Raw genomic sequence first — 25,911 nt, 5'->3', positions numbered from 1 at the left:
TTTAAGTAATCTATGAAGTATCAATCAACGAATAATGTAAAATCACTCTAAATCTAAAAGTAACGATCGTTGCGTAGGAAACACCAGCCAAATGGTCGGCAATCAAATATTTGCAGAAAAATGAAACATTACACTTACCACGCTACGGCCTCACTGTACACAAATCCTGCCACGGCCCGACGGACCACTTCGAAGCAAATGTCCGATCCTTCCATGCTATACACCGGACAGAGAGGCAAAGAAAAGGAAGAAGTAGAAATGTGTATCAGTTTACTCGAGCATCAATAAGCGAAAGAAAACAAAGCCGCGTATACTTCGAGCTCGGAGAGCGTTTTCCGGAAACTTTTGCAAAAAAGTGAACACGTATTGAAACGACAAACGACGGGGAGCAAACCCTGCGACCAATCACCAACCATCTATCATGATTTTTAAATTTTGACAAGAGGAGAGACTGGTCGAACATTAAAATGGTGGGCCTATGTTCCTGTAACAAATTGCCTTCTGCTGTACACAGCTATTTTCCCTGTAAGCAATGTGACACCGTTTCAGCTTATGTTGAGCGATGATGTAATTAAGCAGGATAAAATATGAAAATATAGAAGACAAAGAATCGCATAATTTTACGGTTTTACAGTAGAAGAAACTTGTTAAACTGTGGTTGCGGCCCGATACGGGTAATAAATGTTCTTTTTTCATCAGAGGCCGAACGGTAGGCTTTGTGTCGTCCTTTTATTTCTAACATTCCAACTAATGCCCAATTCCACGAAACGTATTATAATAAGCTCATCGGAGTTTTCTATTCAATAACATGCTTTGAAGTAGAAAAAACCGTGGCTCATTCCAGATGAGCATAGTAACAGACAAAGTTTCATTGATTTTAAAAACTGATCAATTGTCAATTATTTTCAAAATATATTTTGGAGAGAGAGAGAGTGATTTATATTACAAACACAGGTACCTCCTAAGTATATAGTCAAATTGCCTCAAACAATCAGAGTTTTCATGAAATCATCAACTAAATCTCCAGCATCATCATTGATTGCAATACATGACACGAATCATTACAGCCAACGTTCTCATTTGACCCACATTTCGCATACGCACCCTTTTGCTAAGCCTTTTCAATACCACCGAATTGAAAATTGCTCATTATACAATACGCCGTTTATTCACCACATTCCTCTGGAGCGTAAATTATTGATGCAATCGACTCAATCTGCCAAAAACCAGTGCACGGTATTATCTCTCGCACGCTATAGATAACATGGTCAGTATACTTGGAGACTAAAACCATCATTGCGCCAGGATGGGTACAACTGCAACGGAAGTGCGAAACGCAGACTGCCGCGTTTTAGGCTGGGCATCCAATTCAACTCGCAACTATAACACCAATAAGCCACGGTGCTTCCATTAGGTTGAAACCGTTCCATGGGAATCGATTTTAGCAGAATCAACAGGCTTCAACGGCCACACTCTACGCGCTTGCGGAGAGATGGGAAATAAAGAATTCTTGCTCAAATGCTTCGTAATTGTTCCTTCGTTAACATTAAAGGCGCACGTGGGAGCGAAAAACTTCAATTAATATGCTACCGCGGCTATCTTTTTATTCTATTATTTTACTGAACCACCCACTTTTGCTGGCCTAAGACCATTACCAATCTTTTCTTGTCTTCGCCAAAATTCAGCAAAATGGAATAAAAATGAGAAGCAATCAAATTATGCAAACCTGCGGCGGTTGATGCTGCTTGAACATCGCATTGTTTTTTTATTATCTATCCTAGATGCTCTGGCATATTTCCATGGAGTAAAGAAAATTTGATTTTAAACGAATGGTGTTTTTGCGGCAAAACAATATTATATTCTTCGAGTAAAACACCTCACTCAACGACGGTTGCTTCAAGGTTCAAAACATCGAAGCGATGTTCAACACGATCAAATTATACGGATTGTTATTCTACGATTCCACGTAGATACGCGAATTCCGGCAGCTTTCAAACTTCACACAGTATTTTTTTAAACTTTAAATGTGCATACAAAGAAGCAAATAACACAACGAAAACTCAGTAAACGCCGATCAGTTCAAACAGAATGTACGATTCTTCTACGAAAAAAGAAAAAAATTTTATAATAATAAGCATTTGGTGCGCCAGATTAACGTAACACTTCGTAATGGGAAGGAATATGCCATAACTTTTGCTCGCAACCATTTGAAAGGGTCAAACTGTTTCGGTTCACACTACATGATAACCGATAAAACTTAACTCAATCGATAATACACGGCAAAGTCCATCGCTCAGCATATTTGCAGTTTGTAAATTCAAAGTTTTCCTCATTCCAATACTGTGTCCGATTGAATGTAAAGTATTTTCTCGGATTAGCTCATTACCACCCATCGGCAGCACGAAACTGGCCCTCAATCGCAAACTGTTATGTATTCACTTTTTGCCGTCTCACAACCATCCAGCATACATCTATTGCCGACGCAATCGTCTTCTCCATTGGATAGCACACAAACATTCGTGATCAAACAACTCTAGCACTGGTAGCCTGGCACTAAGGCATCGCCCATCACATTTTCGTGCCCGAAGCTTGGCTTATTAGGCAAAATCTAATTACTGTAATACCATCAAAAATGAAACGCTCAAATCGGAGTTTGCGGAGATGCTCGCCAACGGGCAGTGTTTCAATGAATAACCGTAAGGAGAAACAGCATCTTAACCAACAAACCACTTCTTCGTGTTGGTCGGAAGGCGAAGAAGTGGAAAACTTTTCAAAGCGTAGCGGTTTGGGGCGATGGGAAATTTGGGCAAACACTTCGAGAATGGTTTGATTGCTCAAACAGGATCACAGGAAGAACCGTCAGCATCCGGTCGCCCCTTATCGTCATCCTTCGAAAGACTATGCATTTTATAAAATCGAATGAGATAGCTCCTGAGTCAGCAGTTTGACCGCCGTAGCTTGACCGGCAGCAGGTCCAGCAGCAGGACCGTCTAGGTCCGACCGAACTGATTCACTCAAGATGATACGATGAAAAATGATGGCTGTAATCGTCTCAAGATTCATATTATTCCAACGCACGATGGCAACCACAGATGCTCGGAGGCAAGTGTTTTTGGCCAAGCCAATCAGTTTGCTGGTCGACCTGGCAAAATTGGAGCGTACGAAGCAATCGCAGAATATCGATCCCGGGTACAGGATCATATGGCCGCATGTTTACTGTTTTCGATGGGTCGACTACCAATTTACCCATAATCATAAAAATGATATACGGAACGGGATGTATGCTTATGAGCTCCCGACAAGCCGCCGGCGGTGGTGTTTTTATGAATAAAATATGCACCGGTTTTCAATAAAAAAAAAGAACCATTTCTTAGGGAATGCCACTTTTTGCACAATCTGCTCAAATCAGCAATCAAAATGCATGCAAAATGCGTATAACAACGCCGCTCGTAAAACCTTAAGAGGGTTGAACGTGAAATTTGAACTTCATTGAAAAGAGACTGGCCAGAATCATCGGCCCGAATGAATGCAACTGTATAAAACGGAAACATACAAATCGAGCCCGCTGTTAGGATTTCACGGATTTTCCATCGAACATTACACACATCCACGCAGTCGATGCATTGAGGTGTTGATGCTGCTTACAAATAACGACAAAAGTTAATCCCGCGAGCACGAACACGCCAAACATCAAAACGTCGAAACGAAAATAGTTTTACTTTACGAAAAGCAACTTGGCAGGTTTCAGCCATTTTAGTGAGGCGAGTTTGTTATCGCTCCACAACATAGACCGTCCAAAACAGGCCTATTCACATCGAAACTCCCGTCATCGAATGCTGTCAAACGGGCGTTTTTCATCTTTTCTGGGCCGTACGCACGAACAATCACGCGTCAAGAGAGTGAAATGTCATACAGCATGGGAGAACAAAAGGAACATGCCTGTACGTTCGTTAGCAAAAGGCTTCCTCTTTTTGGCTAGTGCAATGAACAACATTTTTCACTCCAAGCCAAACACATCGCTTGGATACTGGACATCGCTTGGATACTGAAAATATGAAGTATTGCGCAAATGACAGGGCATTTTTAAGGTATTTTTGTGCAACCCAAAAAGTAAACACGTTGGGCACACGAACACAGTCCTGATATACTCGAAAATTCAGAAAAACCTGTGATCATACCTTAGTTAATCCAATAACGAAGATAATGTAAATAATAAATGAAATCTGGTACGGCCACACAAACAACAGAAAACAAATGTCACTTCAGTATCTGGCCACAACAAACCAGAAGCAGCAGGTTGGTTCCACTGAATGCGTACCCTGTTTTCTTGAGAGAAATCCCAAGCGTAATATATTTTTGCGCAGAGCAATGTGCGGCGTGTGCATATACTTCACTATGATCCCACGACGGTTCTTCTCTTTTGCCAAACTCCTATGATGAATTCGTGTGGCGTACGAAAATTAATGCCAAACAATGATAATAAAGCCTACTGAAAAGAAATAGCATCTCACCCACGAACATCCTTAAGCCCGAGATTTAACCTACGCTTACTCGTTCGTCGGTCACCACTTATCATTAATGTTTCATGACGTTAGATAGAAAACGGCGATAAATTTCAGTAAGATATGATATGACGGATTTCAACCCTTCTGGAAGATGAATATATTTTTCCCACGAGGCAAAGTGGTTTCTTTTTCTGACTCTCGAATATGCCATCAGCTTCCTGACAAATAATATCCAAGGCTGCGGTACAACACTACGCTGGATTCCCAACAGCCAATACTTACTATTCGAACACCATGTACAACATTCCTTCCGAGCTGTAGGTCTCTAGAAGTTCGACAATATGCGGATGCTTCAGCATGTGACATATCGTAGCTTCTCGCTTCAAATCTGCAAAGAAAAAGAAACAAGAAAGCTGTTGAACTCTAACCAGTGCATCAGTTAAACGAAATGAAATTGTTAAATTTATTCACTTTTGAGTCAGTGACAAACCAAAAAACCTTTTTTGTAGAACCTCTTTTATAATTCCCGTAATGTTAGAGGAGCTCAAAAATTATGAGTTCTTTCTTCCTCCACTATCCGTCGCGTATCACGCGTTTCTCCTCGTCACTATTCTTTTTACATCTACTCTATGGCTACTAGATGTGCGTGCGATTTATCGTTCTAGTCGTAGTTTCTGTTAAATCCACCAGATATCGATAGATGAGATGATATCCGTTTTTACGTAACAGAAATATTAACATACCGCAACAAACATCTTTTGATTAACAGAAAACCGTATTTTCGAAAATTACGATATATTAACTCGGATACGATGTAAAACAATGAAGTTACTCATTCATACCTTTGGAATTGTTAGATTTGGCTTGTTATCTCTGTTTTGCTCAGTGTTGCAAACATGAAAACATATTATTAAGCATTAAATTAAATTAGGGAAAACCAAACAAGGCCGCCAACTTATTGAAGATGTCATCCAATCGACAGCCTTGCGGTCTGCCCTCGAGCACAATCCTTGATCAAGAGAACTCAGGTCAGCGATAGGACACCAAGAAAAGGGAAGAGTAAACAACGCTTCCTCGCTTATACAGTCGTGAGACAAGACCAAACATAACAAGCACGCTGGTACTCATCAAAGGTAACAACAAAGTTTGTTACTCAACACACGAAACTATCAAAGCATATTGTAACAAATGTATTATTGTTTTGATACCGTTTAATAATGTAATACATTAATACATTATTACATAAATACATTTAATACATTTACCAACATCTAACAACTGTTCAAATTTAACACCAGAGAATACCGCGATTATTCCAATGAACAAATGGAGCTTTAAAAGTCAAGTGCAATCGATTATTCATCCAACCAAAGTATGGAAAGTGCAACAAATGGCACTGGTATAATATACAGCTTAAAAAACGCGAAAACTGTTCCCGAGAGCTAACGATACGATACCGGACACAAAATTATACCATTTTCAGGTAAAGTTTTACCCATCACTGTAGGTCTATGGACAGCAACCTCCCGCTGGGCACATGGCCAGCATATAAATGAAACTTTTGCATTCATTAGAACGTTTTGTAGCAGTATGCCAGCAGCAGGCAACGCTGAGCACACGCTATGCTCACGAGAACAAGATGCTTCTCGCACAACCTTCCCTGCGGCACCGTGTTCCCATAACCTGGAATACCACCGCGGATCCGGAAATTGAATTCTTCCCATCATACACTCCCGAAAGCCAAACCTCACCATAGCCCACAGGGTTATACAGTGACTGAGCCCCGTGAGAACGGCGACGAATGGTACCGATGCTGCTACGAGGTACAAAAATCCGTTTCAGCTTATACATTCCGGCATGTATCACATGTAGGTACCGGAGGGTAGTGTATGCCGTTTGCCTACGGTGCCACGGTGCAGACTCCAATTATTTAGTTCACTTCACACCCATCGCACTCAAACAGATCACTTCCGTTGAGTTTAGTCATAAAATATTCTCCGTTGGCCATCAACACCTCTCGTCATACCTGCGACGTAGACTCCTTTATCGGTATGATTAATCGCTAAATCCGTAGCTCGTGCAATGAAACGAAAAGCGAACGACTTAGACGACGCACAAAAATCAATCATCGTGCCACGCACGAGGTACACGCTAATGAAAATATCATCTAGGGAAATCCAATTTTTCTTCATATTTCGGACTTCGGAGTGACGGCGAAGGCACAACAAAATTAAATATTGATTAAGGGTTGGCCGGTGCTTCGGCCGACGAATTGCGATTGATAAAGCGCACCAATTTTCCGCACCAAAGAATTGCTCTCCTCCGGTGGCACGTTGTTTTTGTTGTGAAACAAAAAAACAAGCCCATAACAGATCGATTTCGGTTCCTTTTCGACGCTAAACCAACTGCAAGCATTTTCCAACCGCCCAGTCCCGCCGGACAGTTTCTAACGGATTAACATCGGCATCTGGATTCACGTACCTGTGGTGAACAAATGATTGAACCTTTTTATGGAATAATTTATAACATCTGAAAAGCCTTTGGAATAGCGTTGGAAAAAAAACAACACTCTGAATTCAAACAGCACCTCAGGGCTTGGCATGATCCCCACACAACTGACTTTAATGTATCAATCATGGTTCGCCACTCATGAGCTTACATTTAAAATACCCACAACACTTGCAGGGGTTTTCGCCCTCGGCCCTCACGTGAACATGTCTCTTACATGTCTCGTTTTTGGAAGGTTTAAAAGCAAAAGAAATGAAAGAGATGCAAACAATATTTTGACTGAAGTATTGGATAAGGATAAATTAGATTTTGTGCATCGACTCATCACTATGAATGAGACTTGGGTCTATCACCGTGATAGTAAATAAAAAAATGGCTACAGAGGGGTGTGGACCTATTTCTTCGAATTAAAGTTGAATTAATCCACCGAATCCACCGTATTCACCAGATTTGGGCCCTACCGACTTCCATCTGTTTCCAGACCTAAAAATTCATGCATCGAAAACGTTTGTCATCTTACGATGAGATCATAACAGCTGTGGAAGCGTATTTTGCATCCTTTCCAGATTCTCGCTTCAGGAATGGAATTCATTGGACATTGGAATCTCGTTGGAACAAGTCAGGAAAGCTGTATGGAACAATAAAGTGAATTACAAAACATAAAATTGTGTTTTTCTCATCGAACCGCAACACTTATTGAACAGCCATGAGCCTTTGTACTTGACGTAAAAACAAACAAATGTATAACCATTTGTTTTGCACTTCAGCCTATATTTACCCACGGTTGCAGTCTGCAGAAATGTGTTGAAAAGTTACGTGAAAGCAAACAAAATCAAACCATGCTCTGAGATACAGTGGTTGCTTACTTCTCGAAGTAAACACCCGGGGCCATAGCTCTCCCATACAACCAGCCTACATTGCTTCCATTTGCCGCTAATCGAAAAGAACGATGAGCAGCATGGCATAATCTATGATAATTGTTTTCATTTTTCATTTATCCCAGATGAACACTGAAATACGGGCGAAAGCAACGGCAAGAAACCAGCTCGCATCGTTCCTTGCTTTTTCGTTGGTTTGTCCTGCTCATTATAATGTGCTACATCAAGAACAGAGCTTCATCGGAAGCTAATGCATTAGTAGAGAAATATTTTATACCGAAACGCGGCAGATGGCTAGCAGAATCCACAGGCTACTGCGCAGTTTTTGCACCGTGGCCAGCATACTAATCAACAGCAGAATGAACCAACCAACAGGATGGTGTTCGCGCCATTTGCTAGCAAAATTGCGTGCTGATGACCGCCGAGTGACAACAAGAAACTAACCGATGTGAAGGAACGACGAAAACAAAGAAATTACAATGTGCCCGACAATGAATTCCGAATCCCCATCAACCATAAAACAGGACGTCACAACCACTGTGAAACAAGATAATGGAATTTTACTTTTCCAAACGTGCTGGAAATTAGCGCACTGATGCAAAATTATACAGCAGCGTAGAACGCTCCTTCCAATTTAGCATAACAATTTTTGCTCATAACTTCTGAGTTACTGCTGGATTCTGCTACCGTATTTTCTTTGTTTTTCCTGCGGTTGTCTAGAGATTGGGAAAGTTTGGAGTGCTTTTCGAAGTCCACACACAACTCGTCTGGAACAACAATAGTCCAGAATCATGCACATGTATAAACAATCGCTACCGTACGAATAATCGGTTAAAGATGTTGCCATTAAATCGACAGCGGCGTCTATTATTGAATTAACCCAATACATAAAATGGGTCGCCGAATCCCGGCGTAGTCCAGTCCGGTCCGATTGTACAGTGACTTGCTGGACGACTGATCGCGTTCCGTTAATGTTTAATTCAACTAAATACTGACGAAACTTTGGGAGAGACCTGTGTCCAGTATCCTTTTTGCTCGACCACATCGCACACACAGGTTCGGCCGGGGGTTCCGAGGACCACGGGGCGTACCAATTGCTTCCTTCATACATAATGCATGCATCTTGTAGCCCCCTTCTCTTCCGGTGGGAATGTTTATGTTCGGGGTTTTCATCGCCCACCATCCCGAGGCCGAGCATTTCGCCTAACGAGCAGGGTGGAAAAAGTTACGTTACCTTCTTTCAGTTACTGCACAATAAATCATGTCTACTTTCATTAATCTTCCCAAGATAATTGGCTTCCTTTGTGGCTTCTTTCGCCGATGACAACGATCTTGAGGTCACACAGCGCGGGCCGCCTCCGTTTCCGGTGTCGTCGAAGTTCGCGCCAGTGTTGCAGCAACCCGTCCTCGGGTTCGGCGGGTCTACGTTTTAATGTTTCTAAACGATCTTAGCCCAGCTTTTCGGACACCTCAACGCCTGGGCATCATCCTCTGTCAGCTGTCGCTCAGTGCGACCAGTTCGCACTATGTCCAGCGAGCATTACGTGTTTTGTTGATGGTGGTGGAATGTAAAAGAAATTCAATTTGAACAACCATCCAACCATCGAGCACCACTCCAGGCAAGCTGGCCGACAAACTATGCTCCCACGCACCGTTTGAACAAAGTTCATTTCAATTAACATCGCCCGCATCCAAAAGCGTCATCTTGGAGCGCTGAGTAAAAACCCCGACATCGAGAACTCAAAAATGGGCCCCATCAAGCGTGGTGTTTCACTTTCGCTCGAATGAATAATGATGACAACGGCCATGGCGGCGCAATCAATCATCTTAACGTTTGCTAATGCCAATTCCCTTGCACCAACTCGACCACCCAGCGTTCGAATTGAATTACGGCAGTGGCGTGGAACGCTTTAAAGCATCTGCCACCGAAACAGTGCTGTGCGAAAGTAACTCTTTTCTGCTCCGTGGGCCTCAATTTGGAAGAAACCAACACAAATCCTCAAAAGGTTTCAGCTCTTCGATGGACCCGCTAGAATAGCCGGGTCCCTTACGGAACTTCGGTCCCGTTGCCACCATCTTTGCGGCTTCTCTGTGAGGCCGTTAAAAAGAGAGAAATTCGGGCCAACATTCCGGCCAGCGCAGCCATTTCTGTTTCGACCACATTACATACTCCCGGCCCAGTAGTAGACTCCCGGAGCCGCTGTTCCGCAGAAACTTCAAATTATTAATTACGCATTTTCAAAGGGCCTCAAACGACGGACGGGTGGACCGGAAACGGCAGGATGAGGGGAGCGTAAAAGATTTAACGTACCACCGGCACCGAACCCGACACCGAACTTTACAATCGTTGAGCTCACTCTTAACGTATCCGGCCGAGCGAACCGTCGTCAACCCGGACCGGAAACGGTGTCAAGGCAGTGCTTTAGCTATACGACCGTGCCGTAGGTTCCATGTGTTGATGGGTTTCTCATCTGTATTCGCTGTTTAATGTTTCTAGCCGTTTACTGGGATTCTCTCGGATTCCTCGGGAAGTTGGGAACCCGAATCGGCACGGCGGCAGCAGCACCAGCTGTGAGCGCAAAACAATTGACGCATGCAGCACGTTATGATTGTGTAAAATGTTGTGTGTAACTTTCGGCTTGTGAACTGAAGACTTTACTTCTTCGTATTTACTTAAGTTCGCCAGAAATCCCTAGTCTTTGCTGCGAGCCGAAATCTGGCTTGCAAAACCCGCCCAGCCACCAGCTCAACGATGCCGAAAAATGATGGGTTCACGTGAAGTGGCACCGCGTAACGATAACGAGGCCGCGCCACGTGGCGAAAACGAGGGTTGAAGAACCTATGGCTCCACGAAACATACGCTTGGTTGATTTCCACCGAAAGGTACCTCACTCACGCCGAGTGCGAGGCGATTGGCGGCTTAGAAAAGTCAAAGCCAAGCTGTCGCAACGTGGGAATGAAATGAGGACCAATTTAATGAGTTGTTATTTTTTTCTACCTTCAGTTCCCAAAATGTTTTCGGCGAACAGAAAACAAAACATTCGAAAAAAATCGTCGTAAAACGGTTTAATTTAAACAAATTTTAATTGGAATAAATTTAACTTTAAACCAATAAACCGATAAACCGGTGTACATTGTCCGGTGTACATAAGGATGAGGAACAACCAATAAATTAATTGTCCGCGCCAATCCTGCAAGAGATCGGTGAAAAACCAAAGGCCCTAATGTTATAGTTTATGATAAGCTATCAATCACTAGCGATTTACTAATTGGCTTCTGACATACGATACGGGGAAGCGCTGCTAACCGACTCTATCAGCAACAGCGTACAATAAACTATTCATTGTTCACACTACTAGAAAAAAAAATCACGGCCTCTAAAAGAACGGGCATTAAAAATTAGCGTAATCAATAATTACATATGTCGTATGACACTTACCCGATGTGCTCAAACCGGGACTGGCTGTGAACTTGGCTACATCCACGATTTTTACAGCAAACTGCTGGTTGGACTCCCGGTGAATGCATCTTCGGACGATTGAAAATGGGCCTCTGAAATGGAATCAAAATGATACATTTATTTATAAAGGGCAGCTATTTTATTGATTGGTTTCTATTTTCTTTTTATCTTCAACAAAAGATTTGCCGATTTCATTATCCTTACTCAATAATCACTCAACAAAATACATTTCCATTTTGTAATAATAAAAAGTTGTGGATCTTAAATACTGGGTGTATAAAAATATATGGCTTTATTAATCTTAATGAAAATACATCTGCTGTCTTTTGATGAATATTTGAAAAAGGTAGAGAACTTTATAAAAAGAGAAACCTTCACTCTGCCGTTTAACGGCCTAAAGCGACGAAGCACGAGGTCTAAGACAAGTCCACCGAAAAAGCCTGGACATATGTTAATTTTGCCAAATTGGGACATCGGAAAATACTGGGAACTGTGCCGTCAGTATAAAAATGTAAATGTACCCTTGTTAAAGAGAACGCCAGAAGCATTTAGCAACTTTCGGTTCAAACACAAAAGCAAACATATTGTTAGCGGAGCATGAACGAGATCCAACATTTTTCCTACAAACTTTCAGGCTCGAAAACAGACCGTCATGAGAACGCCAATGCACAGTTCCGAAAAGTTCGTGATTCAACAAATTGACCAAATCTCGTTACCGTTCCATAATCCACACACTAAAAGAATCGTGAGCGTGCACATGCTTTCCAAGAGAAATTCCCAAGCCCAAACGTAACCAAACTCAGCGTATTTTGGGCAATTCACTGGCCAGCATCGGCAAAGCAATCAAAAATGAAAAGCTCGGCCTACCCATTAGAATTTAAATTATGCAAATTAATTGCCATAATTAGACAAAACCAAATTAAGTATGACAATTACCAGTCGTGCACATTGAAGCAGAAACTGCCTGTCCTACTGTCAGTCGAAGGACCTCACATAAAACATTATTGCGTCAACGCTGCGTCGCCAACTGTCATACTAATTGTCTGTTCTTTCTTGTGTCAAATTTGCTGTGTAGCAACTATCACTCACTACTACCACGGCAGACGTTTTGCATAACGCAATGCCAAAAAGTTTTTAAAATAGAATTTGCTGTCAGAAGGGTATACTTTTGGTTTACAAATTAACTTTTTAATCAGTTGGGTTAACATATAGAGTTAGTTTTCACACAGTCACAAGAATTCACATCGAAACTTTGACACGTTAAACAGCTTTTCGTTTATCTTTAATAAAATATTCGACTCGCGGCAGCGCTGCTGGGGAAAATTCTTTTGCAATTGCAGCGTCGGCTGATGCAAAACTTAAATATTCATGGTTATAATTGAATGTATTTTCCATCCCGGCACGCACTCTTACAACGAGATCGAATTAAAATTGGCGTGACACGGAACAGGAAAGGAGCGAAAGCGCCAGCATCTTATTTCAAGGGGTTGAACACGGGTGCCATCGTGCGCATAATGTATGATTAGCAACTAATTTCATTCGATACTCCCAACTACAGAACAGCACATTTTCCGGTGTATCTGTAAACCTCTCCCCATGTTTTCCGACTTTAAAACCGAGTTCAAGCTGAAAATCGTACCAACAATACCTCTGCTGATTTTTAACTGGAAACCTTTAATTCAGAAAAGGTTGGAACCTTTTTCGGGTCATCCGTTCAAATTAATTAATTTTTGAACTACTGCTTGTTACGATTTTATTATTTTGTTATTTTTTCATTATTATCAGTGTAAGAATAAATCAAAAGCAAACAAATGGTACAGTTAGATAAAAACAACTTTTGAAGCTCGTCATTTGGTAACTCATATAGTCATTTTGAGCCATTCGTGGCCCTTACAGAAAAACACCTAAATCATCACTAAACTTATCTAAACGCAACACAATGGTATTACTAACGGTGACGTTTCTTATGGCCGAACATTAGCATAATGCATAAACCATGATCCTAAGCAGCTTGTTGCTTAGTACCTTTACTATATTTAATTCCGTCCATCTCCAGAGAGTGAGAGAGGGAAAGACCCCTTGCGGAGAGCCCACAACATGCAGAAATCACTCACGAGAAGGCACTACGAACATGGCATGTGACAAGTCCTTGCTCGCAGCTCCCACAAATCACTCTGGGCACCCAACGGGAAAGCAGTAAAAATGGACGTGATTGTGCTAATGAGATTGTCCATTTACGAGCACGGCAATTAGTCTTTCCCGGCGTGCGTTGGGCTTACGAGCATCTTCCGGCTGCGGGCTGGTCGTTTCCAGCATGTGTGTGCAAGAGAGTTCTTTCTATTGGTCTCAACCACAACCCCGTCGCGCGTGCACCGATTTCGGGGTTCCCGGAAGATCTATGTAGACGCAGCGCACAGGGCACATAATAAACATCGTTTACTAATTCAGTTACGAGATTTACCGGCGCGGTGCGGCACAACGACGCTGGAGCACAGCATTAGCACACAGGAGCAACCGCCATAACATTTGGTGGCCCGAATAGGATTACTTTTGAAAAGACGGCACGCCAGGCCCTAATTACCGATTCGAGCCCTCTCGACCAAGGAAGTGCGTATCGTCATTTGCATAATGAAACCAGAGGCTTTCCACATACGTATGCTGTAAGTGCCGTAAACTCGATCGGTACACAGATAGCATGGGAAGTATATGATAACTTCATTTGAAAAGATTTATTTCCCCCATGTGGTCGCCGATCTTGTGCTCCATCGTGAAGTGAAGCCAGCAGTTCATGTGTGCCCATACTGTTCGGCAGTTCAGCTACTATAAAGATTCATTTTAATAGTCATAAAACAGACGGACTGACACCTATATTTTGGAAAACATTAATAATCAAAAACCATTACTCACATGTGCCTTTGCTTGTCTGGAGCTTCCGAATGTTTCATTGACTGTTCATTTCTGGAAGTCTTCATAATTTACAATCGTAATTTTCTGGAACGGTCAATTTACAATCGTATTGGCGCTCCGCGATGGCATCGACAGAAGATACTCCATAAATTACTCCCCTAAACATCCCTTAGCATCGGAAAGGAACGGGCAAAGCTATGAAGTCGTGCCGCATGTGAACATTAGCACAATAAACATTGCGATCGGTCCGCCCCCGTCGGTGGATATGGACATACCGTATGGTACATTAATAATCGCTAATGGAACACATCTTGCGCATGGTGAGTGAAGCGTAACACGTCCGAAGGCTGTGCAAATACTGGAGCCGAAGTCGAGCCGGAGCATGTCCAGTCATCCGGACGATGTAATCGCTCATAAAGCATTTTATTAATTAGTCGCTCGTGTCAACATTTACCGCGAGCGGTTGTGCTGTTCCCCCAGCAAATGCCGCCTAGTAACGGTTTCAACGGTTGGAGTACGAAACCAAACATTCCAAGGAGCAATCAGGAGCTACTTCCGAAACAGTTCTTCACAAGACATGTTTGTTCCTTGTCCGCACACACTGTAACGCAACTAAGTGATTTTGGGAAATTAAAACTAAACAAGCGATATGAAGGATGTTTGATTGATTTAATAAAAAAAAACATTGCTAACAGATAAAGTTATAACTGGCTTCAGAATACTACAAGGACACATAGCTCTGACTGCAATGCACTGAATGTTAACCTTCCATAATTGCTCAAGTTTGCTCCAGTAACTACGGTTGTAGATCGCATCCGACAACAATTTAGCATGTCAACATGAACCGTGACAACATTAGAAGCTTTAGAATGCTTGTTTCGTGCCATTACAGTGACATATGCCTGATGGCAGAGTATGAAGACAAACGCTCAGCAAGAAGTTCCTTCGTCTACAAAGAAGAACATTTCTAGTGCACGGAACACTGAAACCGATGAAGCTGATCATCGCTAAACAAACCACATTTGTCCTTGTCCCGGACCACGTTACAAACAAACCAAATGTTTGACGAAAAACCATGCTCGACCACCCATACACCCATGCAACCGTGACGTAGCGGCGTATGGTCCGCTTTGCTGATCGAATGAAAAGCTTTCGCATGTTTGCAGCCAGTGGCGGTGCGTGGTACGCACCGAACATCTGGACAATTTTGCACAAACGTATCGCATCGCATTGAATGAACATTTCCGTTTATTTGTACCGTACCATTGTGCGACGAATGCTACGCCGTGACCGTGATGTGTTTAGTCCTTTAGAGCTGCAGATCTGAAAACGGCGTCTTTTCAACTCGTGCACCGGCCATATTTTCCCCAATGCTTCAAGGAATACAATACGGTCACGAACAAACTAAGATTGATTGCATGTAAATAGAAGCAAACTGTTTGTATGAAGTCAAGCTGCGCAAAAGCAGTGCCGTTATTTGAAACTCGTCCAATTGATAGTTTCCAATGTGGCGCAATTTTCCAAGCAGAAGAAAGGCATGTTTAAAATGAGAGCTAATGTTGAGTACAATGATTTAGCACCGTGCGGCGTACCGTTTTCAACACACATAAGCTCGCTGGGCAGGGCTCGGCAGTGAACAAAAATCCCAAAGCTCTACTTGGCAAGTGCCCGCAAGCGAACCCACATTTTATCCCATCTAACGAAGCGTACCACTTTTGGGTGTACCACGTGGTAAACCAGCAAACACCCATCGTTGGCCCAAAAAGTACCGCAGACAAACCGACGCAGGTGAAACAGGCGCTTAATTAGTTTTGCGACAGGTTATGAATACCGAATGCTTACAGCAGTTTATAAATCAGCCATGAATAATTAAAAACTTCAGGATAAGCTCTTCGAATATTTATCTTCCATTAAAACGAGAGATTTTCCATTTTCGAAATCGGTCTCTACACCACCGATAGGTATCGTCGTGTCTGGCCCGGCCAACTCCGTGCCAGACTCCTGGCGTTGGTCCGGCCGGCGTCCCGTAATGAAGACGGATGATGCAATGGTGCGACACAGAGAGCTTTGCCTGCCAACCCTTCGAGAGCCGACTAGAGAACGCAAACGTGTGGCAACAAAAAACTTTACCTTTTTCACCGAGTGACCGTGTAGCTAAAGTATTCAAAACAATGTAGAAGCCACACAGTCTCTCTTGTTTATTACCACCACGCTCAGAAAGCTCGAGAGGAGTTTTGTTTCGTGACCGTAGTGAGTATCATTTATCATTCTTGGAAGAAAAACAAGGTGATTTCAGTGACAACATTTCGCTACAGACTGATCCGTATGATTGCAAGGAATTGACACATTTGCTCCGTTTTAAACATGAAACCTCGGACGATTTCGGAACCAAAGGCGATCGTTTTAATCCTAAATTGGTTTCTTTTCATCCGGTATGATACGGAGAAGCGACAAATACCCATCAGAATCGTATGAAGAAGACGAAGCAATCATCTGAGACGGGTTTCAGGCAGCAATGGGAAGATCCGGCTCTAAGAATTCCAATTACAACACTCTGAAGAAGTATCTTCACAAGAGGGAAATCTACTCAAAACGACCATCGTTTCCACGCAAAAATCTCACTAAAGTGTACTGCCAGCTAGTTTACCGTTCCTTCGGTCGTGTTTGTCAACCATCATCATTTAAAGCATTTTACCTTCTTTAGATGGCTGTGAATCAGCCTCGTCATCACTCAGGAACACTTATCTTCACATATTTAGACTCGTTTAAATGGCCTGTTGCGCCCTTTGTAGGGCCGAGCGCCGCGAGACACAGACATCAAAGTGGCTGACGTAGCTGCGTCGATACACTAGCCAGAGCCAGGAGTCTCTCTCACGCTTCTTTTTGCCACATACATAAAAGTGACATTAATTTGATAGAAAGGCTGCGCGGTGGCATCACACGAAAATGCCCCGAGGCCAACACATTATTACACCGAACGGGTTTCCACCGGCGCCACGCTCGCGGCTAGCGCTGCTGGAATGCGTCCCGAAAACGTCCTTCAGCTCAAGTATCAAAAGAGCAGAATCCCCGCAGGACAAACGCCGGGAACATAGGCAACAAATACGGTGTCTTCACATATAATTTACGATGATGATTATGCTTATGCTCCCTCGCTGATGGCACGGATGGCAACGAGTAGCAAAAAGGTGTGTACAGATGTCCATTTTTCATGAGTTTGAGCTGCCTCCGTCGCCGGAAGCTTAGCGAGATGCTGCTGTGCGCCCTCTGCTCCCCGACACGCACCAGACTTCTCGCACGTTAGTCGACGAAAACCCCCAATGAAATGGGCACCACCCATGGTCGTGGCGCACAGGTGACGCTCCTGCTGAAGTGGCGCGCACCTGTCTGTCTGTGTGTGTGTGTTGGAGGGTCATGTTGCTCCCTCCTTACAGGTGCTTGCTGTGGGACGATACATAGGAAGAGGCGGTTGCATACTTCTGCAACTAGCATCCACGATTGCGGAAAGGACGACGACGACGACGATACGGCGACATCATTTGATCACCATGTTTGCGTTCGTTTAATAAAACGTTGTTCATCGTATAAAAACCCTCGGCCGTCCCTCTTACGGTGCTGAAGGTAGAGCATTACCAGACCTCTTCCACGCCAGAGCCGGCAGCCAGAGCTAAGCCATGCGGAGGCGGAACCACTAGGTTCTCGGCCCGGTACCGGTACCGTGTGCGTTTTGCATAAATAGCATGTTGCAAACCGATGCGCAGGCAAACCCAAGTTTGAGGAGTATGCTCGAGGGAATTAACTTCTGCCATCGCAACGAACACCCTTGTACCCCCGTTTTGCCGTGCAGTTGACCTACAAAATGCGGTGCGAGAATTGGCACGTCGGTAGCAGCAAACATTTAAATTGTAAAATAGTTGACGAATGATAATAAAATTATCATTCGGATTTTTTAGAATTACCTAGGCTGACTGTATAATTAACATGCTCAAACTTGCTAAACTAATTACGGTTAGTCAAACTTGGCTGAATGTTGACTTCTTGCTAGTTCTTTGTTAAAGGATCGACGAAAACGTTTATTTTCTGTTGAACGCTCAGCTAAGTTAACCATTCCCAGACTAAGCTAGCAAACATTCCGTAACGGTACTCGGTTCAAAGGATACTCGGGCAGAATAATCACAGAATTCACCCTCACTTCGTAGCTGATTTACAACCTCATTCGGCTCGGCGTACGTGAAATCGTAATGGTTTTTACCTTCGCCCGCTTTAATGTCCATAATTTCCTTTCATTGTCTCAAAATTCTCGTCGCTTTCGCCGCGGGTCTAGCGGCAACAAAAACGACGGTGCGAAGCAGAAAGTGGTACCCTCGACCTCGGGAAACTGCCGTGCCGGCAGGACGATACAGGAACCTAACATAGGTGGGCATGATTATACCTGCAAATAACGACCGGCCTCTTGTTGGCCTTAATGACTTCATGAGCTTGCCAGCTTTCGACTCTAGCCCGGATGCTTTAAAGCATGACTTTAGTTTACTTTTTTCCTCGCTGCAGAGCGCCATCGAGCTCGTATTAACACAGTTGTACACGATAGTTTCACGCATATGTAAAATGTTTCATTGAGGCGCTTACCACTTGTTGGGTAGTCTTGGTGGAGAAAAGTTGAACCCCGGTTTCTGCGTTATTTAGGCAACCGTTGTGCTCAGTGGTCGACATAAGTTAAAAGGCTAAAGGAAATGATGTCGAAAGAAAGGATTCTTGGGTAGCATCCCAAAAACTACCAGGCGCCTCCATTTCCATGTCTTTATCCATGTCTGTCTCCATTTCCATGTCTTTGGTGCTTTATTTTCATTGCTTGCTTCCCGTTTTGAAAGTCTCAATTGTTCTATAAAAACCGACATGGTACAAATGCTATAATTTTCTCAGAAGGAGCACCAGGGCACTCACTGTGACAGTTTACTCTGCGATTGCCGAAAGCCACTTACCGTAGCAAATTTGTCAAGGATCATTAAGCCATAATGAATTTGTGAATACTATTTAACATCACTCAAGCAAGCAAGTGTAGCCAAACTCACAATCCACAGCGCTCGTTATCACAGTCAGCACTCGTTTGGAACATTCTGCATCTTCACGTCACAATCTCTGTGAACGGTCCCATTAATTTTAATGCACTTGCCTTAACAGTAGAAAAATGGTACCACATTAATTTCACTTCAATAACGTAGTTCGTGAACAGGAACAAGCTTTTAAGAAGTCTGAGAGCATTTTTACACATCTCAACACGAGTGGCTGTCAAACTTTTCACTGTGCATTACAACATCCACAAATGAACACATTAATTGTTGTTGCTGAAGACCAATTAAGGCTTAGTAAAATGCGTTTTAAGAGCTATCCCCTTATGCTATACTTTTTCGGCTTGCAAACACACCATTGAATAACGCTCACCGTGTTTTTATTTTCATTGAATGAGTACTGGTACCGCGTCAATGAAGAGGTAGAAACATGGTCTATCGTTCAGAAACAAATTATTGCACGTTGTCAGTCCAATAGCTGTATATTGCCACAACACTCTTGCCAGGACCATGGCTGATAGACGATTGTTTAGAGCACGCTTTCACAATGCCGGTCAAACCCGAAATGGGAATGCAAACACTTGTAGACGGAAGCTGATCTGTGCACAATATTGATATGAACACCTCCAGCAACTCCCAAGAGCCAACCGTTACAATGTTGCTCCTCACCAGAAAGCAACACAATGTGCATGTGTAAGGAACTGAAACGTGTTGATGGCTCCTCAACGCGTGTCGTGCACAATTTTGTCGCAAACCACGGAAGGTAAACCTACTCTTCTTACCGGTGTGCGAATCGATTTACGCAACATGCTCCTCCACTACGCTGCACCGGCACGAGAAGTGGCTCAAGAAAGTCAAGGGATTCTGCACGAGACCCCACGAGATAGGTCCCTTAACATTACGCACCATCGTGCACTCGGCCATTTCCCACTTCCTGGCAGGCCGGCAACGTGCGTGCGATGTGATGTGCAAAAAGATAGCCTCCACAAAAAGATGCCTCCAGGCGAGAAAACCCATTATCTTCGCCAAGGCGAGGCCGCACAAGAAGCACCAAGAACAGGCCGAGGCCATTCGAAAGACGCACACCACTTTCACCCTACCTTATAGGTCTCCCGGGGCGGGGCAGCCAGAGATTCGAGCGGGTCGGGTGATAAAAATAGCTAAAGAATTATTATTGTTCTTCTTCGAACTTTGCACGCCACGCCGAGGTCACGCAGCACGTCGCACCCGAGGGTAACATGTAGCGTGCGGGCGCGGCGCACACGTGATCCTGTGGACATATTTTGTTCCTGCCTAGCGATGGCACGACCATAAGTAGATGTGCTGCTTTCTTGTGATTTTATTTATACGAAATATCTTTCCGCTCATTCTAAAGGGCCAACAGCCCGGGGCTTTAACGGACCCGTGCGCCGCTGGAAGAAATTCCACTAATGGCGAAAGTAAACCCATAAGCCACCCAACTGTGACTACAACCTTTATCTGAAAATATTAAAAAGTTCCAACATCACAGGCATTAATCAAAATTCACAAGCATTAATCAAAAGTGATTCGAGCGCGCTCGAAATAACCTCGAATACGGAGCAACTTGGCAACGTGGATCTGGCGCCTAGCCCCCCTAGCACCTGGCAGCAGCATGCGTCGTTGCCCGTTATGTATCGATACTTTCACCATGATTGCATTTATTTATATCCCAGACGGTGGTCTCACCGCGCGTCATCGCCTCTGGTGCTTTGCTGGGCCGTTCCGGACCATTCAAGCGCGCGTTCCGTTCCGTGATCCAACACGCAAGACCAGGACGAGACCGTAGAAAGCATGTCATCTGCAGTGAGCCGATCAAACGGCTCAATGTTATCGTCTTGCAGAAACTTTTCTTCGCTCTTCGACAACTTGTACCGATCCGAGGGCCGTGGTCACTTTTATTCATTAAATACACACAAAGAACTCACCAACGCAAACAGACACGCCGGCCACGCCGGATGCCACATTGCACCACACGCTCGGAATCACACACAATCCCCCGGCCGTCGTATCGGGCGACTTCTCTGTCGACAAATAACATCTACTTAATTTGATTCAGTTCCCCACGGCATCTTACTTCTGGACCCCCGGCCGGCGGAACGACAGGACGGATCGTTGTTCATGCGACCGTTGATGCCAACCGCGTGACGGTCGTCATCAATTCTCCCGACAATAATCGTTCCCACGGCTCTTTGAAGATGTTATCTCAATTTGCTGCCACGGTCCGGTGGCAGCAAATACACGCACCCGTTCCTCGGTTGAGACTTCCGAGTGTGCGGGAGATCCTGGACCATAGAATGACAGCGGATCGACAGCGCGCAAATCGGGATAAATTAATTTCCACACAGCGCTCGGGTGTCGTTGTCGTTTTGGGGCTGGGTTATGGCGATAACGAACGGTCCAGCGCTCCAGGTACTAGTACTGGGGCTAGTTGAATATCCCCACCGGTTACCGGATAGCCCTGTCAGAACGCTATCAACAGAGCTGACAGAGTGATCCCCCCATGGTGGGCCACCAGTAAAATCCCGAACAGGGTCCGACAAGCAAACAACGATGAAATAAAGACAATACAGTGGCACATATTGCATAACTGGTTCTAAAGGGCCCCCTGTTGCCTGTTGCATACGGTTCGATACGGTGTAAAAATCGGCTCCGACGTTCCGAGCGTTGCCTAAAAAATACGCTCGCCTGTCTTGTTGTGTCATGTTTTATTTTCATTCGGCCCCATCGTCGCATCGCGATGTGCGCTATGTCGGCCAAAAGCCGAAGATCGAAAGCATCGTTAGCGGACGCCGCGCGGAATGAGCAGCGACACAAAAATGCATCCCCGGAAGGACCCCGGATGGAGCCCGTATTTAATGACAGTGCCGCACAACGAAAAGGACGAACGAAGAGAGTTACTCTCCGGGACCACTGAGGGGCCCACAAAAACGTGTACACGTGCTGCACATGCGGCCCCGAGGAAAAGCCATTTCAAGTGTGGCCTACACTTCGCTGCTCAATACTTTTCCACACCCGCAAAGGATCGGTGCTTTCGCCAGGACACAGTGCCGCTGGGGTTGGTGACTGTAACTATCCGCGCTGTCAGTGCCCCCGGCGGCCACTGGTTTGGTTCCCTGCCTCGCTGTCAGTTTCCCGCTTTTTTCTTTTTCCTCCTCCCAGCAGACTTTTCCTCCGGTTTTTGCCCTTTGCTTCCTGTTTGCCAATCTGCCCAGAGCCCAGCGCCTGTGCCGTAATTACCGTGAAATTGTACGTTGGCTTACCATTCCCGGACCATTGCATCCTGGCTACACATTGTGTCACACACATATAGAGCAGTCCGGGCGGTGTCAACAACTGCGAGGGAGTTTGGTCCACGAGCGAACAATGCTCCGGGAACGGGATAAGGCCACTCCATCAAGGCAACCTCCGGATGTGTGTTGGTGGTGCACGGATAACGGGCGGATGACGTTCCCTTTTTTCTCCGCAGAGGCAACCAAGCAGAGAGAGAGAAAAGGATCGAATGCCACCTGGTGCAATGCAAATAAACGGTGTCCAGGTTTTCTTCTCACACACATACACGGGCAGACGCGAAGTTCGAGCGAGAAAAATGAAGCACTTGACGCGATAAATCAAAACATTTCGTTTGCACGCTACCATTGTATGCTTCATACGCCCACAAGCTGCTCTTCTCTGATTAGTTATTACGCAAGAGGCACGCAAAGAGGTACACCATTCGTTATCTTTAGAGCAAAACCGTGCCGTGGCAAAAAACCGCGCCGACCGGTGCACATAACCGTCGTTCAATGAATGCTTTCGAGCATTCGATGCCTTCCCGTATCCGCGCCGTACGGGCTCATCATTAACAAATCAGCCGTCAACGGGTAAATGCCCAAGTTAGCCCCAGCTCCAACCGGATCCACAAAAACCGAACCGAGCCTACCTAGGACGCGACACAGCAGAGCCACCAACACGACACGATTACATTTTAATGATGGGAATGATACTAATGATCGCTTGATTAGTTTGAGCCCCCGGGGCATAGTTTTCGGGTTGCCGAGGCCACTCGCCTACAGATTCCACTGCCATTGTAAACGATTACTCGTGTCGAAAAGGATGTTGTTTTTGCTGCGTTTTTTTTAAGCGAGCGAGCAAGCAAGCACACAATGAAGGAAGAACAAGCTGGAGCCTGCTAATTGGGGAACGATGTTAAGTTGAACATAATGTACAACTTCCAATGGTTGCATTGGACGCCGAGCAGACGAAAGTGTCGCCGTCCACTAACTGACTAGGACTGTTTGGATTCTGTGAACAGTTATGGTGAATTTTGGGACTGTAACATGCCTGCTAAACAGCGTAGTAAGTCTGATAAACAGTTCTAGCTGTAGCATTAACAGCAAAAACCCTGAGTTTTGTTACAAAAACTGTAACAAAATATTAACGGCCAAAACCCTGAATAGCCTGAATAAAGAAGGATCCCCGACAGAAGATCAGAGTCTGTAGGCGGAAGTGAAACAGATAACGCTGTGTTACTGCGGTGCCACACCAAGCGTAATTCGGACCGCAAAAATATCATTTCGTTTGCGCTTCGTGTGGCAGCAAAAATATAAAAACGAAATGTCAAGCATGTTTACATTCGAGTTTTTAGTCCGAGAAAACAGAAATAGAAGAGAAATAAATTAATTTATGAATATTTTTTCTGTTTTTCCGATTTTAATGCTATAGCAGCTGCAAAGCGTTTGCTAAAAGTGTTTCCGGTCGGTTTTGCGGTCAGATTTACGGTCGGCCGACCATAAACGTTTTTGACAGAAGCGCAACAGTTTGGCATTAATCTGAAATGCCAGAAAATTTATTTGCGCATCGTGTAGCCCGGCAGTTAGAATTTCCGCAAAAGAATCTCGGTGTCCCTCTACCCTGGTAAGACCCGATGCTCGCCCAACGAATCTACCGTGTAGGGAAAACACGATATGTTCTTTCCAAAGGTCGTCCGGTCAACCAGAGAAACCTGAAACTCCCAGTATAAGCGAGGTTTTTGCTCCATAAGTTCATCGATCGTCCACCACCACTACATCAAACCCATCACATGGATCTCCTCTTTACGAGGAACCATTTTTCCATCACAGGCCCTTCAAGCGGATTTTTACAATGCACACATGTGGGACAGCGATTCGTGTCTAATGTTGGAATATTATGAAATCCAGCAAACACAGGTACTTTTGTGGTAAGCAAAGTAACCAAATGGTGCTTCAACCGTCCGGAGCATGTGGTGCCCCGAGTGGCAATCGAAAGATTAATTACGGGTTGGTCCGAGATTATCCCCCATCAGTCACAACTTTCGGGCGACGGCCGGAATCCGGAATCGAAATGGGCAACCCCGAAAGTTATGACACATTGCGGACACCTTAAAAACTCTTCAATTAAACCGGTTCGAAGGCGCGCCTCGCAGGGATTATCTTCCCATCCAACCGGCCCACCGGAAACACAGGTGGCCGTTAGCGGCGGTCTTAAAAAACCGGCCCTCGATCCGGCACACTTAACCGTAACCCAATGATGGCAACATAAATTGCTGGCGAATGTTGTTGGCTGGACACGCTTCGGTACCTTTTTCCCCCGAAGGGCCGAACATTATTTAACCACTCCAACAATCAACCCTCAATTTGTGCGAACCGTCCATGTGCGTCTTGGCTCACCGCAACACTCTAGCTAGCGGGAAAGTTTTTGTTTTGAACACTTAAAATGAATGACCCACGGCCGGTGAGAAAGGGTGGCGACACGCAAAAGAAGGCAAACGCGAACGAATGAATTATGAACAAATCCGTCCCCTTCTGACCGGGTACACCAGCAAGCGAACAGGGGATGATCCTGCGGCACCGTAAGTCACAAAGTGCCAAACAACACCGCCGGGCCCCGAGGATCCCGAGATGGATCCCGAATGATGCCGGCGAACCCGGCGCGGAAAAGATAGGTGTCAAAGGATTAAACTTCGAGCCGAAATTGAAGCCGTTTATTTTCGTACCCCGCCAGGCGTACGCTGTGTGCTTGTGTGCGTGTCCTCCGCTGGGTCGTCCTTGGCTATGGTTTGTGTTTTTTTTTTTTTTCACCACGATTAGTCTCGTGTCTCGTGTCAACCGGGCTTGTCTTCGGCGACGCAGACAACTTGCAAGGAAGTGGAAAGGATTTCCCGACGACGGCGGAGCGCACAAACTCCCGATGAAGCAGAGCATATAAATCTCGGGTGCGTTCAGTCGCCGGGACAGCCAGCTGGGGGTACGGGTCCGTGACACCGAAAGATGGCCCTCCAGCCTGCCAGTGAGAGAGCCGGAGTGACAAAGAGAAGCGGAAAAAATAAACATACCAACACGGCGAACAATAAAAGGATTCGAAAGTTTAACATTCGTTACCCGGGGCGTTTCCGGGCCGCATTCTGGCCGGCGTCCCGGTTAATGACGGGTGAAATGTGTATGAATAAAAGACGCATAGTTGCGCATTCGGAAAACCCGGAGACGCTCGGGTTTCTTGTCGAAGACCGTCCAAGGGGCCACCGTACTCCAACATAAAACTCGAAACTAGTGACCCATTGCAGCTGGGCG

General features: G+C 44.7%; 1 protein-coding gene across 1 annotated transcript in view; it reads right to left on the bottom strand.

Annotated features, from left to right (window-relative positions):
* Window positions 1-25,911, bottom strand: part of LOC131207615 (peripheral plasma membrane protein CASK-like) — a 59,239-nt gene that overhangs the window by 30,764 nt on the left and 2,564 nt on the right. Inside the window, exons 2-4 of the mRNA XM_058200235.1 lie at window positions 11,331-11,443; window positions 4,788-4,893; window positions 139-216 (exon numbers count right to left, since the gene is read on the bottom strand). Of these exons, the coding sequence (XP_058056218.1) occupies window positions 139-216; window positions 4,788-4,893; window positions 11,331-11,443 (297 nt within the window). The remainder of the gene's footprint in view (window positions 1-138; window positions 217-4,787; window positions 4,894-11,330; window positions 11,444-25,911) is intronic.

Source organism: Anopheles bellator, chromosome 2 (assembly GCF_943735745.2).
Source record: "Anopheles bellator chromosome 2, idAnoBellAS_SP24_06.2, whole genome shotgun sequence".
Lineage (NCBI taxonomy): Eukaryota > Metazoa > Arthropoda > Insecta > Diptera > Culicidae > Anopheles > Anopheles bellator.
The sequence above is the reverse complement of the archived record's forward strand: the minus strand, read 5'-3'. Positions and strand labels throughout refer to the sequence as shown.